Source organism: Oncorhynchus mykiss, chromosome 6 (genome assembly GCF_013265735.2).
Source record: "Oncorhynchus mykiss isolate Arlee chromosome 6, USDA_OmykA_1.1, whole genome shotgun sequence".
In the NCBI taxonomy this organism is placed as follows: Eukaryota; Metazoa; Chordata; class Actinopteri; order Salmoniformes; family Salmonidae; genus Oncorhynchus; species Oncorhynchus mykiss.
Window position 1 is genome coordinate 96442520 of NC_048570.1, and position 15727 is coordinate 96458246.

Genomic DNA, 15727 nt, shown 5'->3' on the forward strand with positions numbered 1-15727 from the left:
CTTCCTCAGTGTGTATATTATATTATATTGATCAGTATGTTGTCTTCCTCAGTGTGTATATTATATTATATTGATCAGTATGTTGTCTTCCTCAGTGTGTATATTATATTATATTGATCAGTATGTTGTCTTCCTCAGTGTGTATATTATATTATATTGATCAGTATGTTGTCTTCCTCAGTGTGTATATTATATTATATTGATCAGTATGTTGTCTTCCTCAGTGTGTATATTATATTATATTGATCAGCATGTTGTCTTCCTCAGTGTGTATATTATATTGATCAGCATGTTGTCATCCTCAGTGTGTATATTATATTATATTGATCAGCATGTTGTCTTCCTCAGTGTGTATATTATATTATATTGATCAGTATCTTGTCTTCCTCAGTGTGTATATTATATTGATCAGCATGTTGTCTTCCTCAGTGTGTATATTATATTATATTGATCAGTATGTTGTCTTCCTCAGTGTGTATATTATATTGATCAGCATGTTGTCTTCCTCAGTGTGTATATTATATTATATTGATCAGTATGTTGTCTTCCTCAGTGTGTATATTATATTGATCAGTATGTTGTCTTCCTCAGTGTGTATATTATATTGATCAGTATGTTGTCTTCCTCAGTGTGTATATTATATTGATCAGTATGTTGTCTTCCTCAGTGTGTATATTATATTGATCAGTATGTTGTCTTCCTCAGTGTGTATATTATATTGATCAGTATGTTGTCTTCCTCAGTGTGTATATTATATTGATCAGTATGTTGTCTTCCTCAGTGTGTATATTATATTGATCAGTATGTTGTCTTCCTCAGTGTGTATATTATATTGATCAGTATGTTGTCTTCCTCAGTGTGTGTATTATATTATATTGATCAGTATGTTGTCTTCCTCAGTGTGTATATTATATTGATCAGTATGTTGTCTTCCTCAGTGTGTATATTATATTGATCAGTATGTTGTCTTCCTCAGTGTGTATATTATATTATATTGATCAGTATGTTGTCTTCCTCAGTGTGTATATTATATTGATCAGTATGTTGTCTTCCTCAGTGTGTATATTATATTATATTGATCAGCATGTTGTCTTCCTCAGTGTGTATATTATATTATATTGATCAGTATGTTGTCTTCCTCAGTGTGTATATTATATTATAGTGATCAGCATGTTGTCTTCCTCAGTGTGTATATTATATTATATTGATCAGTATGTTGTCTTCCTCAGTGTGTATATTATATTATATTGATCAGTATGTTGTCTTCCTCAGTGTGTATATTATATTGATCAGTATGTTGTCTTCCTCAGTGTGTATATTATATTATAGTGATCAGCATGTTGTCTTCCTCAGTGTGTATATTATATTATATTGATCAGTATGTTGTCTTCCTCAGTGTGTATATTATATTGATCAGCATGTTGTCTTCCTCAGTGTGTATATTATATTGATCAGTATGTTGTCTTCCTCAGTGTGTATATTATATTATATTGATCAGTATGTTGTCTTCCTCAGTGTGTATATTATATTATATTGATCAGTATGTTGTCTTCCTCAGTGTGTATATTATATTGATCAGTATGTTGTCTTCCTCAGTGTGTATATTATATTATAGTGATCAGCATGTTGTCTTCCTCAGTGTGTATATTATATTATATTGATCAGTATGTTGTCTTCCTCAGTGTGTATATTATATTGATCAGTATGTTGTCTTCCTCAGTGTGTATATTATATTATATTGATCAGTATGTTGTCTTCCTCAGTGTGTATATTATATTATATTGATCAGTATGTTGTCTTCCTCAGTGTGTATATTATATTATATTGATCAGCATGTTGTCTTCCTCAGTGTGTATATTATATTATATTGATCAGCATGTTGTCTTCCTCAGTGTGTATATTATATTATATTGATCAGCATGTTGTCTTCCTCAGTGTGTATATTATATTATATTGATCAGTATGTTGTCTTCCTCAGTGTGTATATTATATTATATTGATCAGCATGTTGTCTTCCTCAGTGTGTATATTATATTATATTGATCAGTATGTTGTCTTCCTCAGTGTGTATATTATATTGATCAGCATGTTGTCTTCCTCAGTGTGTATATTATATTGATCAGCATGTTGTCTTCCTCAGTGTGTATATTATATTGATCAGTATGTTGTCTTCCTCAGTGTGTATATTATATTGATCAGTATGTTGTCTTCCTCAGTGTGTATATTATATTGATCAGCATGTTGTCTTCCTCAGTGTGTATATTATATTATATTGATCAGTATGTTGTCTTCCTCAGTGTGTATATTATATTATATTGATCAGTATGTTGTCTTCCTCAGTGTGTATATTATATTGATCAGTATGTTGTCTTCCTCAGTGTGTATATTATATTGATCAGTATGTTGTCTTCCTCAGTGTGTATATTATATTATATTGATCAGCATGTTGTCTTCCTCAGTGTGTATATTATATTATATTGATCAGTATGTTGTCTTCCTCAGTGTGTAGATTATATTATATTGATCAGTATGTTGTCTTCCTCAGTGTGTATATTATATTATATTGATCAGTATGTTGTCTTCCTCAGTGTGTATATTATATTGATCAGTATGTTGTCTTCCTCAGTGTGTATATTATATTATATTGATCAGCATGTTGTCTTCCTCAGTGTGTATATTATATTATAGTGATCAGTATGTTGTCTTCCTCAGTGTGTATATTATATTGATCAGCATGTTGTCTTCCTCAGTGTGTAGATTATATTATATTGATCAGTATGTTGTCTTCCTCAGTGTGTAGATTATATTATATTGATCAGTATGTTGTCTTCCTCAGTGTGTATATTATATTATATTGATCAGTATGTTGTCTTCCTCAGTGTGTATATTATATTGATCAGTATGTTGTCTTCCTCAGTGTGTATATTATATTATATTGATCAGCATGTTGTCTTCCTCAGTGTGTATATTATATTGATCAGCATGTTGTCTTCCTCAGTGTGTATATTATATTATATTGATCAGCATGTTGTCTTCCTCAGTGTGTATATTATATTATATTGATCAGCATGTTGTCTTCCTCAGTGTGTATATTATATTATATTGATCAGTGTGTTGTCTTCCTCAGTGTGTATATTATATTATATTGATCAGTATGTTGTCTTCCTCAGTGTGTATATTATATTATATTGATCAGCATGTTGTCTTCCTCAGTGTGTATATTATATTATATTGATCAGCATGTTGTCTTCCTCAGTGTGTATATTATATTGATCAGTATGTTGTCTTCCTCAGTGTGTATATTATATTGATCAGTATGTTGTCTTCCTCAGTGTGTATATTATATTATATTGATCAGCATGTTGTCTTCCTCAGTGTGTATATTATATTGATCAGTATGTTGTCTTCCTCAGTGTGTATATTATATTATATTGATCAGTATGTTGTCTTCCTCAGTGTGTGTATTATATTATATTGATCAGCATGTTGTCTTCCTCAGTGTGTATATTATATTGATCAGTATGTTGTCTTCCTCAGTGTGTATATTATATTGATCAGTATGTTGTCTTCCTCAGTGTGTATATTATATTATATTGATCAGTATGTTGTCTTCCTCAGTGTGTATATTATATTGATCAGCATGTTGTCTTCCTCAGTGTGTATATTATATTATATTGATCAGTATGTTGTCTTCCTCAGTGTGTATATTATATTGATCAGCATGTTGTCTTCCTCAGTGTGTATATTATATTATATTGATCAGCATGTTGTCTTCCTCAGTGTGTATATTATATTGATCAGCATGTTGTCTTCCTCAGTGTGTATATTATATTATATTGATCAGTATGTTGTCTTCCTCAGTGTGTATATTATATTATATTGATCAGCATGTTGTCTTCCTCAGTGTGTATATTATATTATATTGATCAGTATGTTGTCTTCCTCAGTGTGTATATTATATTATATTGATCAGCATGTTGTCTTCCTCAGTGTGTATATTATATTATATTGATCAGCATGTTGTCTTCCTCAGTGTGTATATTATATTGATCAGTATGTTGTCTTCCTCAGTGTGTATATTATATTATATTGATCAGTATGTTGTCTTCCTCAGTGTGTATATTATATTATATTGATCAGCATGTTGTCTTCCTCAGTGTGTATATTATATTATATTGATCAGTATGTTGTCTTCCTCAGTGTGTATATTATATTATATTGATCAGCATGTTGTCTTCCTCAGTGTGTATATTATATTATATTGATCAGTATGTTGTCTTCCTCAGTGTGTATATTATATTATATTGATCAGTATGTTGTCTTCCTCAGTGTGTATATTATATTGATCAGTATGTTGTCTTCCTCAGTGTGTATATTATATTATATTGATCAGTATGTTGTCTTCCTCAGTGTGTATATTATATTATATTGATCAGCATGTTGTCTTCCTCAGTGTGTATATTATATTATATTGATCAGCATGTTGTCTTCCTCAGTGTGTATATTATATTATATTGATCAGTATGTTGTCTTCCTCAGTGTGTATATTATATTATATTGATCAGTATGTTGTCTTCCTCAGTGTGTATATTATATTATATTGATCAGTATGTTGTCTTCCTCAGTGTGTATATTATATTATATTGATCAGTATGTTGTCTTCCTCAGTGTGTATATTATATTATATTGATCAGTATGTTGTCTTCCTCAGTGTGTATATTATATTATATTGATCAGTATGTTGTCTTCCTCAGTGTGTATATTATATTATATTGATCAGTATGTTGTCTTCCTCAGTGTGTATATTATATTATATTGATCAGTATGTTGTCTTCCTCAGTGTGTATATTATATTATATTGATCAGCATGTTGTCTTCCTCAGTGTGTATATTATATTATATTGATCAGCATGTTGTCTTCCTCAGTGTGTATATTATATTATATTGATCAGTATGTTGTCTTCCTCAGTGTGTATATTATATTATATTGATCAGTATGTTGTCTTCCTCAGTGTGTATATTATATTGATCAGTATGTTGTCTTCCTCAGTGTGTATATTATATTATATTGATCAGTATGTTGTCTTCCTCAGTGTGTATATTATATTGATCAGTATGTTGTCTTCCTCAGTGTGTATATTATATTATATTGATCAGCATGTTGTCTTCCTCAGTGTGTATATTATATTGATCAGCATGTTGTCTTCCTCAGTGTGTATATTATATTATATTGATCAGTATGTTGTCTTCCTCAGTGTGTATATTATATTATATTGATCAGTATGTTGTCTTCCTCAGTGTGTATATTATATTATATTGATCAGTATGTTGTCTTCCTCAGTGTGTATATTATATTATATTGATCAGTATGTTGTCTTCCTCAGTGTGTATATTATATTATATTGATCAGTATGTTGTCTTCCTCAGTGTGTATATTATATTATATTGATCAGTATGTTGTCTTCCTCAGTGTGTATATTATATTATATTGATCAGCATGTTGTCTTCCTCAGTGTGTATATTATATTATATTGATCAGTATGTTGTCTTCCTCAGTGTGTATATTATATTATATTGATCAGCATGTTGTCTTCCTCAGTGTGTATATTATATTATATTGATCAGCATGTTGTCTTCCTCAGTGTGTATATTATATTGATCAGCATGTTGTCTTCCTCAGTGTGTATATTATATTGATCAGCATGTTGTCTTCCTCAGTGTGTATATTATATTGATCAGCATGTTGTCTTCCTCAGTGTGTATATTATATTGATCAGTATGTTGTCTTCCTCAGTGTGTATATTATATTATATTGATCAGTATGTTGTCTTCCTCAGTGTGTATATTATATTGATCAGCATGTTGTCTTCCTCAGTGTGTATATTATATTATATTGATCAGCATGTTGTCTTCCTCAGTGTGTATATTATATTATATTGATCAGTATGTTGTCTTCCTCAGTGTGTATATTATATTATATTATATTGATCAGTATGTTGTCTTCCTCAGTGTGTATATTATATTATATTGATCAGTATGTTGTCTTCCTCAGTGTGTATATTATATTATATTGATCAGCATGTTGTCTTCCTCAGTGTGTATATTATATTATATTGATCAGTATGTTGTCTTCCTCAGTGTGTATATTATATTGATCAGTATGTTGTCTTCCTCAGTGTGTATATTATATTATATTGATCAGTATGTTGTCTTCCTCAGTGTGTATATTATATTATATTGATCAGTATGTTGTCTTCCTCAGTGTGTATATTATATTATATTGATCAGTATGTTGTCTTCCTCAGTGTGTATATTATATTGATCAGCATGTTGTCTTCCTCAGTGTGTATATTATATTGATCAGCATGTTGTCTTCCTCAGTGTGTATAGTATATTATATTGATCAGCATGTTGTCTTCCTCAGTGTGTATATTATATTGATCAGTATGTTGTCTTCCTCAGTGTGTATATTATATTATATTGATCAGTATGTTGTCTTCCTCAGTGTGTATATTATATTATATTGATCAGTATGTTGTCTTCCTCAGTGTGTATATTATATTGATCAGCATGTTGTCTTCCTCAGTGTGTATATTATATTGATCAGTATGTTGTCTTCCTCAGTGTGTATATTATATTGATCAGCATGTTGTCTTCCTCAGTGTGTATATTATATTGATCAGTATGTTGTCTTCCTCAGTGTGTATATTATATTATATTGATCAGCATGTTGTCTTCCTCAGTGTGTATATTATATTGATCAGTATGTTGTCTTCCTCAGTGTGTATATTATATTATATTGATCAGCATGTTGTCTTCCTCAGTGTGTATATTATATTATATTGATCAGTATGTTGTCTTCCTCAGTGTGTATATTATATTATATTGATCAGTATGTTGTCTTCCTCAGTGTGTATATTATATTATATTGATCAGTATGTTGTCTTCCTCAGTGTGTATATTATATTGATCAGCATGTTGTCTTCCTCAGTGTGTATATTATATTGATCAGCATGTTGTCTTCCTCAGTGTGTATAGTATATTATATTGATCAGCATGTTGTCTTCCTCAGTGTGTATATTATATTGATCAGTATGTTGTCTTCCTCAGTGTGTATATTATATTGATCAGCATGTTGTCTTCCTCAGTGTGTATATTATATTATATTGATCAGTATGTTGTCTTCCTCAGTGTGTATATTATATTATATTGATCAGCATGTTGTCTTCCTCAGTGTGTATATTATATTATATTGATCAGTATGTTGTCTTCCTCAGTGTGTATATTATATTGATCAGTATGTTGTCTTCCTCAGTGTGTATATTATATTGATCAGTATGTTGTCTTCCTCAGTGTGTATATTATATTGATCAGCATGTTGTCTTCCTCAGTGTGTATATTATATTATATTGATCAGTATGTTGTCTTCCTCAGTGTGTATATTATATTATATTGATCAGTATGTTGTCTTCCTCAGTGTGTATATTATATTATATTGATCAGCATGTTGTCTTCCTCAGTGTGTATATTATATTATATTGATCAGTATGTTGTCTTCCTCAGTGTGTATATTATATTATATTGATCAGCATGTTGTCTTCCTCAGTGTGTATATTATATTATATTGATCAGTATGTTGTCTTCCTCAGTGTGTATATTATATTGATCAGTATGTTGTCTTCCTCAGTGTGTATATTATATTATATTGATCAGTATGTTGTCTTCCTCAGTGTGTATATTATATTATATTGATCAGTATGTTGTCTTCCTCAGTGTGTATATTATATTGATCAGTATGTTGTCTTCCTCAGTGTGTATATTATATTGATCAGTATGTTGTCTTCCTCAGTGTGTATATTATATTATATTGATCAGTATGTTGTCTTCCTCAGTGTGTATATTATATTATATTGATCAGTATGTTGTCTTCCTCAGTGTGTATAGTATATTATATTGATCAGTATGTTGTCTTCCTCAGTGTGTATATTATATTATATTGATCAGCATGTTGTCTTCCTCAGTGTGTATATTATATTGATCAGCATGTTGTCTTCCTCAGTGTGTATATTATATTATATTGATCAGTATGTTGTCTTCCTCAGTGTGTATATTATATTGATCAGCATGTTGTCTTCCTCAGTGTGTATATTATATTGATCAGCATGTTGTCTTCCTCAGTGTGTATATTATATTATATTGATCAGCATGTTGTCTTCCTCAGTGTGTATAGTATATTATATTGATCAGCATGTTGTCTTCCTCAGTGTGTATATTATATTGATCAGTATGTTGTCTTCCTCAGTGTGTATATTATATTATATTGATCAGTATGTTGTCTTCCTCAGTGTGTATATTATATTATATTGATCAGTATGTTGTCTTCCTCAGTGTGTATATTATATTATATTGATCAGTATGTTGTCTTCCTCAGTGTGTATATTATATTATATTGATCAGTATGTTGTCTTCCTCAGTGTGTATATTATATTATATTGATCAGTATGTTGTCTTCCTCAGTGTGTATATTATATTATATTGATCAGCATGTTGTCTTCCTCAGTGTGTATATTATATTATATTGATCAGTATGTTGTCTTCCTCAGTGTGTATATTATATTATATTGATCAGCATGTTGTCTTCCTCAGTGTGTATATTATATTGATCAGTATGTTGTCTTCCTCAGTGTGTATATTATATTATATTGATCAGCATGTTGTCTTCCTCAGTGTGTATATTATATTGATCAGTATGTTGTCTTCCTCAGTGTGTATATTATATTATATTGATCAGTATGTTGTCTTCCTCAGTGTGTATATTATATTATATTGATCAGCATGTTGTCTTCCTCAGTGTGTATATTATATTGATCAGTATGTTGTCTTCCTCAGTGTGTATATTATATTATATTGATCAGTATGTTGTCTTCCTCAGTGTGTATATTATATTATATTGATCAGTATGTTGTCTTCCTCAGTGTGTATATTATATTATATTGATCAGCATGTTGTCTTCCTCAGTGTGTATATTATATTGATCAGTATGTTGTCTTCCTCAGTGTGTATATTATATTGATCAGCATGTTGTCTTCCTCAGTGTGTATATTATATTATATTGATCAGTATGTTGTCTTCCTCAGTGTGTATATTATATTATATTGATCAGTATGTTGTCTTCCTCAGTGTGTATATTATATTATATTGATCAGCATGTTGTCTTCCTCAGTGTGTATATTATATTATATTGATCAGTATGTTGTCTTCCTCAGTGTGTATATTATATTGATCAGTATGTTGTCTTCCTCAGTGTGTATAGTATATTATATTGATCAGCATGTTGTCTTCCTCAGTGTGTATATTATATTATATTGATCAGCATGTTGTCTTCCTCAGTGTGTATATTATATTATATTGATCAGTATGTTGTCTTCCTCAGTGTGTATATTATATTATATTGATCAGCATGTTGTCTTCCTCAGTGTGTATATTATATTATATTGATCAGCATGTTGTCTTCCTCAGTGTGTATATTATATTATATTGATCAGTATGTTGTCTTCCTCAGTGTGTATATTATATTATATTGATCAGCATGTTGTCTTCCTCAGTGTGTATATTATATTATATTGATCAGCATGTTGTCTTCCTCAGTGTGTATATTATATTGATCAGTATGTTGTCTTCCTCAGTGTGTATATTATATTATATTGATCAGCATGTTGTCTTCCTCAGTGTGTATATTATATTATATTGATCAGCATGTTGTCTTCCTCAGTGTGTATATTATATTGATCAGTATGTTGTCTTCCTCAGTGTGTATATTATATTATATTGATCAGTATGTTGTCTTCCTCAGTGTGTATATTATATTATATTGATCAGTATGTTGTCTTCCTCAGTGTGTATATTATATTATATTGATCAGTATGTTGTCTTCCTCAGTGTGTATATTATATTATATTGATCAGCATGTTGTCTTCCTCAGTGTGTATATTATATTATATTGATCAGCATGTTGTCTTCCTCAGTGTGTATATTATATTATATTGATCAGTATGTTGTCTTCCTCAGTGTGTATATTATATTATATTGATCAGTATGTTGTCTTCCTCAGTGTGTATATTATATTATATTGATCAGCATGTTGTCTTCCTCAGTGTGTATATTATATTGATCAGTATGTTGTCTTCCTCAGTGTGTATATTATATTATATTGATCAGCATGTTGTCTTCCTCAGTGTGTATATTATATTATATTGATCAGTATGTTGTCTTCCTCAGTGTGTATATTATATTATATTGATCAGTATGTTGTCTTCCTCAGTGTGTATATTATATTATATTGATCAGCATGTTGTCTTCCTCAGTGTGTATATTATATTATATTGATCAGTATGTTGTCTTCCTCAGTGTGTATATTATATTATATTGATCAGTATGTTGTCTTCCTCAGTGTGTATATTATATTATATTGATCAGCATGTTGTCTTCCTCAGTGTGTATATTATATTATATTGATCAGCATGTTGTCTTCCTCAGTGTGTATATTATATTGATCAGTATGTTGTCTTCCTCAGTGTGTATATTATATTATATTGATCAGTATGTTGTCTTCCTCAGTGTGTAGATTAGATTGAGAATATGTTGGTAATGTTTGGTAGGCAGTACAGGCAGTTAACCCACTGTTCCTAGACAGTCATTGTAAATAAGAATATATTCTTAATTGCCCTATAAAAGGTTCAATAAAAAATAAATAAAATGAAAATGAAAAAATTCCTTCCTCTCTGGCAACTGGAATATTTGTATTCTATACTGGCTTCTTCTTTTCACTCTGCCAATTAGGTTAGTATTGTGGAGTAATTGTTTTAAAGTCAGCATTGGCCTCATGGTGAAATCCCTGAGTGGTTTCCTTCCTCTCTGGCTACTGAGTTAGGAAGGACGCCTGTGTCTTTGTAGTGACTGTGTGTATTGATACACCATCCAAAGTGTAATTAATAACTTCACCAACCTCAAAGGTTGGTGAAATCTGTCGTTCTGCCCCTGAACAACGCAGTTAACCCACTGTTCCTAAGCCGTCATTGTAAATAATAATTTGTTCTTAACTGACTTGCCCAGTTAAATAAAGGTAAAATAAATAGGTACATCTGACCAGGTCCCATAATGCACTACATCTGACCAGGTCCCATAATGCACTATCATCTTAACTGACTTGCCTAGTTAAATAAAGGTTAAATATATAAAATAAATATATATATATTATTTTTATGCCTCAACCTATAGGGGTCCTTCTCAGCGAGGCCTTGGAAAACCTCCCTGGTCTTTGTGGTTGAATCAGTGTTCGAAATTCACTGTTCGACTGAGGGACCTGACGGATAGTTGTATGTGTGGGGGTACAGAGATGAGGTAGTCATTCAAACATCATGTTAAACACTATTATTGCACACAGACTTATTATGTGACTTGTTAAGGACATTTTTTGCTCCTGAATTTATTTAGGCTTGCCATAACAAAGGGGTTGAATACTTATTGTCACGCCCTGACCGTAGAGATATTTTTATTCTCTATGTTTGGTTGGTTGGTGACTCGGGTGGGAAACTCTATGTTCTTTGTTTCTATGTTTTGGGTTCTCCATCAGGGACAGCTGTCTATCATTGTCTCTGATTGGGAATCAAACTTAGGCAGCCTTTTTCCTTTTGTATTTGTGGGTAGTTGTCTTCGTTAGGGGCATTATAGCCTAAGTAAGCTTCACGGTTGTGGGTAGTTGTCTTTGTCAGGGGCATTATAGTCTAAGTAAGCTTCATGGTTGTGGGTAGTTGTCTTTGTTAGGGGCATTATAGTCTAAGTAAGCTTCATGGTTGTGGGTAGTTGTCTTTGTTAGGGGCATTATAGTCTAAGTAAGCTTCATGGTTGTGGGTAGTTGTCTTTGTTAGGGGCATTATAGCCTAAGTAAGCTGCTGCACCTTGGTCCGGTCATTTCTACGACAACGAGCGGGACACTTATTGACTAATTTCCACGACAACGAGCGGGACACTTATTGACTCATTTCCACGACAACGAGCGGGACACTTATTGACTCATTTCCACGACAACGAGCGGGACACTTATTGACTCATTTCCACGACAACGAGCGGGACACTTATTGACTCATTTCCACGACAACGAGCGGGACACTTATTGACTCATTTCCACGATAACGAGCGGGACACTTATTGACTAATTTCCAGGACAACGAGCGGGACACTAGTTGACTAATTTCCACGACAACGAGCGGGACACTTATTGACTCATTTACTCAACAACGAGCGGGACACTTATTGACTCATTTCCACGACAACGAGCGGGACACTTATTGACTCATTTCCACGACAACGAGCGGGACACTTGTTGACTAATTTCCACGACAACGAGCGGGACACTAGTTGACTCATTTCCACGACAACGAGCGGGACACTAGTTGACTAATTTCCACGACAACGAGCGGGACACTTATTGACTCATTTCCACGACAACGAGCGGGACACTAGTTGACTCATTTCCACGACAACGAGCGGGACACTAGTTGACTCATTTCCACGACAACGAGCGAGACACTTATTGACTCAAGGCATTTCAGCTTTTCATTTTTTTATTAATTTGTAAACATTTAGAAAAAACGTAATTCCACTTTGACATTATGTAGTATTGTGGGTAGGCCAGTAAAACAACATCTACATGTAATACCTTTGAAATTCAGGCTGTAACACAACAACATGTCAAGGGGTGCTGTAACGGCAGATTTCCTCTTCGTCTGATGAAGAGGAAGGGTCGGACCAAGACGCAGCGCGGTAAGTGTTCATGACGATTTATTAAAAACGAACTGAACACTGAAATACAAAAACAATAAACGATGTGATGAAAACCTGAAACAGTGAAACCCAGTACCGTGTGGCGACAAACACCCACAAACCAACAGTGAAACCCAGTACCGTGTGGCGACAAACACCCACAAACCAACAGTGAAACCCAGTACCGTGTGACGACAAACACCCACAAACCAACAGTGAAACCCAGTACCGTGTGGCGACAAACACCCACAAACCAACAGTGAAACCCAGTACCGTGTGGCGACAAACACCCATAAACCAACAGTGAAACCCAGTACCGTGTGGCGACAAACACCCATAAACCAACAGTGAAACCCAGTACCGTGTGGCGGCAAACACCCACAAACCAACAGTGAAACCCAGTACCGTGTGGCGACAAACACCCACAAACCAACAGTGAAACCCAGTACCGTGTGGCGACAAACACCCACAAACCAACAGTGAAACCCAGTACCGTGTGGCGACAAACACCCACAAACCAACAGTGAAACCCAGTACCGTGTGGCGACAAACACCCACAAACCAACAGTGAAACCCAGTACCGTGTGGCGACAAACACCCACAAACCAACAGTGAAACCCAGTACCGTGTGGCGGCAAACACCCACAAACCAACAGTGAAACCCAGTACCGTGTGGCGACAAACACCCACAAACCAACAGTGAAACCCAGTACCGTGTGGCGACAAACACCCATAAACCAACAGTGAAACCCAGTACCGTGTGGCGACAAACACCCATAAACCAACAGTGAAACCCAGTACCGTGTGGCGGCAAACACCCACAAACCAACAGTGAAACCCAGTACCGTGTGGCGACAAACACCCACAAACCAACAGTGAAACCCAGTACCGTGTGGCGACAAACACCCACAAACCAACAGTGAAACCCAGTACCGTGTGGCGACAAACACCCACAAACCAACAGTGAAACCCAGTACCGTGTGGCGACAAACACCCACAAACCAACAGTGAAACCCAGTACCGTGTGGCGGCAAACACCCACAAACCAACAGTGAAACCCAGTACCGTGTGGCGACAAACACCCACAAACCAACAGTGAAACCCAGTACCGTGTGGCGACAAACACCCACAAACCAACAGTTAAACCCAGGCTACCTAAGTATGATTCTCAATCAGAGACAACTAACGACACCTGCCTCTGATTGAGAACCATACTAGGCCGAAGTCAAATCCCAAACATAGAAAAACACACATAGACTGCCCACCCCAACTCACGCCCCGACCATACTAACTAAAGACAAAAGGAAATAAAGGTCAGAACGTGACAGGTGTGAATACTTACTGTTGAAAAGAATCTAAGAATTGGCAGAAGGCCGACGTCAAAGATAACACAACAAAGTATTTGGAAGAATTCAGCAACTAAATAGATTATTTTTAATTCACTGTCCTCTTTTATTAATTCCTTATGTCACTATTTCATTTGAATTTATTTGAATCTGGATCTTTATTGAGTAAAGGACCATCAGTCAGCATTTCACTGTTATTAAATAATAATTTGATTTGATGTATTAAAAGCTTGCTTGTTTTTCGACACAACGATCACTAGAAGCATAGTGAGAAAATAGACCGTAACTAGAATGTTTTCAACTGAAGGGTTTCTCTCCTAGATCCAGGAATTTAGCACAATGATTTTTATCAGAATTGTACAATAGGATAATAAAGTATTGATTGATTGATTGATAGATACCTTCTTCTGGTTGTTACATCTTTCAGAGGCAGGGTAGCAGGCCCCACTGCCCCCCTCACAGGGGTACTCCCCTTCCTGGCAAACTGGACACTCCTCCTCGTCGCGCCCCGTAGGGCAGTGCCAGTACCCGTCACAGCGCTGGCGTTCAGAATAACAGCCCTGGTCCAATCCACACGGGTGTTCCCCAGGGAAACAGTAACCTTTCACCTACAGGATAGAACAGGAAACGTACTCATGAAGTCATCTCTTGATCATCTGGTCAGGATAAACTCTGGGTACTAGTCTTCTGTCTGGTCAGGAAAAACTCTGGGTACAAGTCTTCTGTCTGGTCTGGATAAACTCTGGGTACTAGTCATAGTCTTCTGTAAGGTCAGGATAAACTCTGGGTTCTAGTCTTCTGTCTGGTCAGGATAAACTCTGGGTACTAGTCTTCTGTCGCCGTGCTTCTACACCTGCATTGCTTGCTGTTTGGGGTTTTAGGCTGGGTTTCTGTACAGCACTTTGAGATATCAGCTGATGTACGAAGGGCTATATAAATAAATTTGATTTGATTTGATTTTGATTTGATTACTAGTCTTCTGTCTGGTCAGGATAAACTCTGGGTACTAGTCTTCTGTCTGGTCAGGATAAACTCTGGGTACTAGTCTTCTGTCTGGTCAGGATAAACTCTGGGTACTAGTCTTCTGTCTGGCCAGGATAAACTCTGGGTACTAGTCTTCTGTCTGGTCAGGATAAACTCTGGGTACTAGTGTTCTGTCTGGTCTGGATAAACTCTGTGTACTAGTCTTCTGTCTGGTCAGGATAAACTCTGGGTTCTAGTCTTCTGTCTGGTCAGGATAAACTCTGGGTACTAGTCTTCTGTCTGCTCAGGATAAACTCTGGGTACTAGTCCTAGTCTTCTGTCTGGTCTGGATAAACTCTGGGTACTAGTCATAGTCTTCTGTCTGGTCAGGATAAACTCTGGGTACTAGTCTTCTGTCTGGTCAGGATAAACTCTGGGTTCTAGTCTTCTGTCTGGTCAGGATAAACTCTGAGTACTAGTCTTCTGTCTGCTCAGGATAAACTATGGGTACTAGTCCTAGTCTTCTGTCTGGTCAGGATAAACTCTGGGTACTAGTCTTCTGTCTGGTCAGGATAAACTCTGGGTACTAGTCTTCT

At 34.6% G+C, this 15727-nt stretch overlaps 1 protein-coding gene across 2 annotated transcripts in view; it reads right to left on the bottom strand.

The window, feature by feature from the left end:
• Positions 1 to 15727, bottom strand: part of LOC118936668 (low-density lipoprotein receptor-related protein 3-like) — a 79380-nt gene that overhangs the window by 24004 nt on the left and 39649 nt on the right. For both annotated transcript variants that reach the window (XM_036981673.1, XM_036981672.1), the window contains exon 7: positions 14570 to 14776. In XM_036981673.1, coding sequence (XP_036837568.1) covers positions 14570 to 14776 — 207 coding nt within the window. The remainder of the gene's footprint in view (positions 1 to 14569; positions 14777 to 15727) is intronic.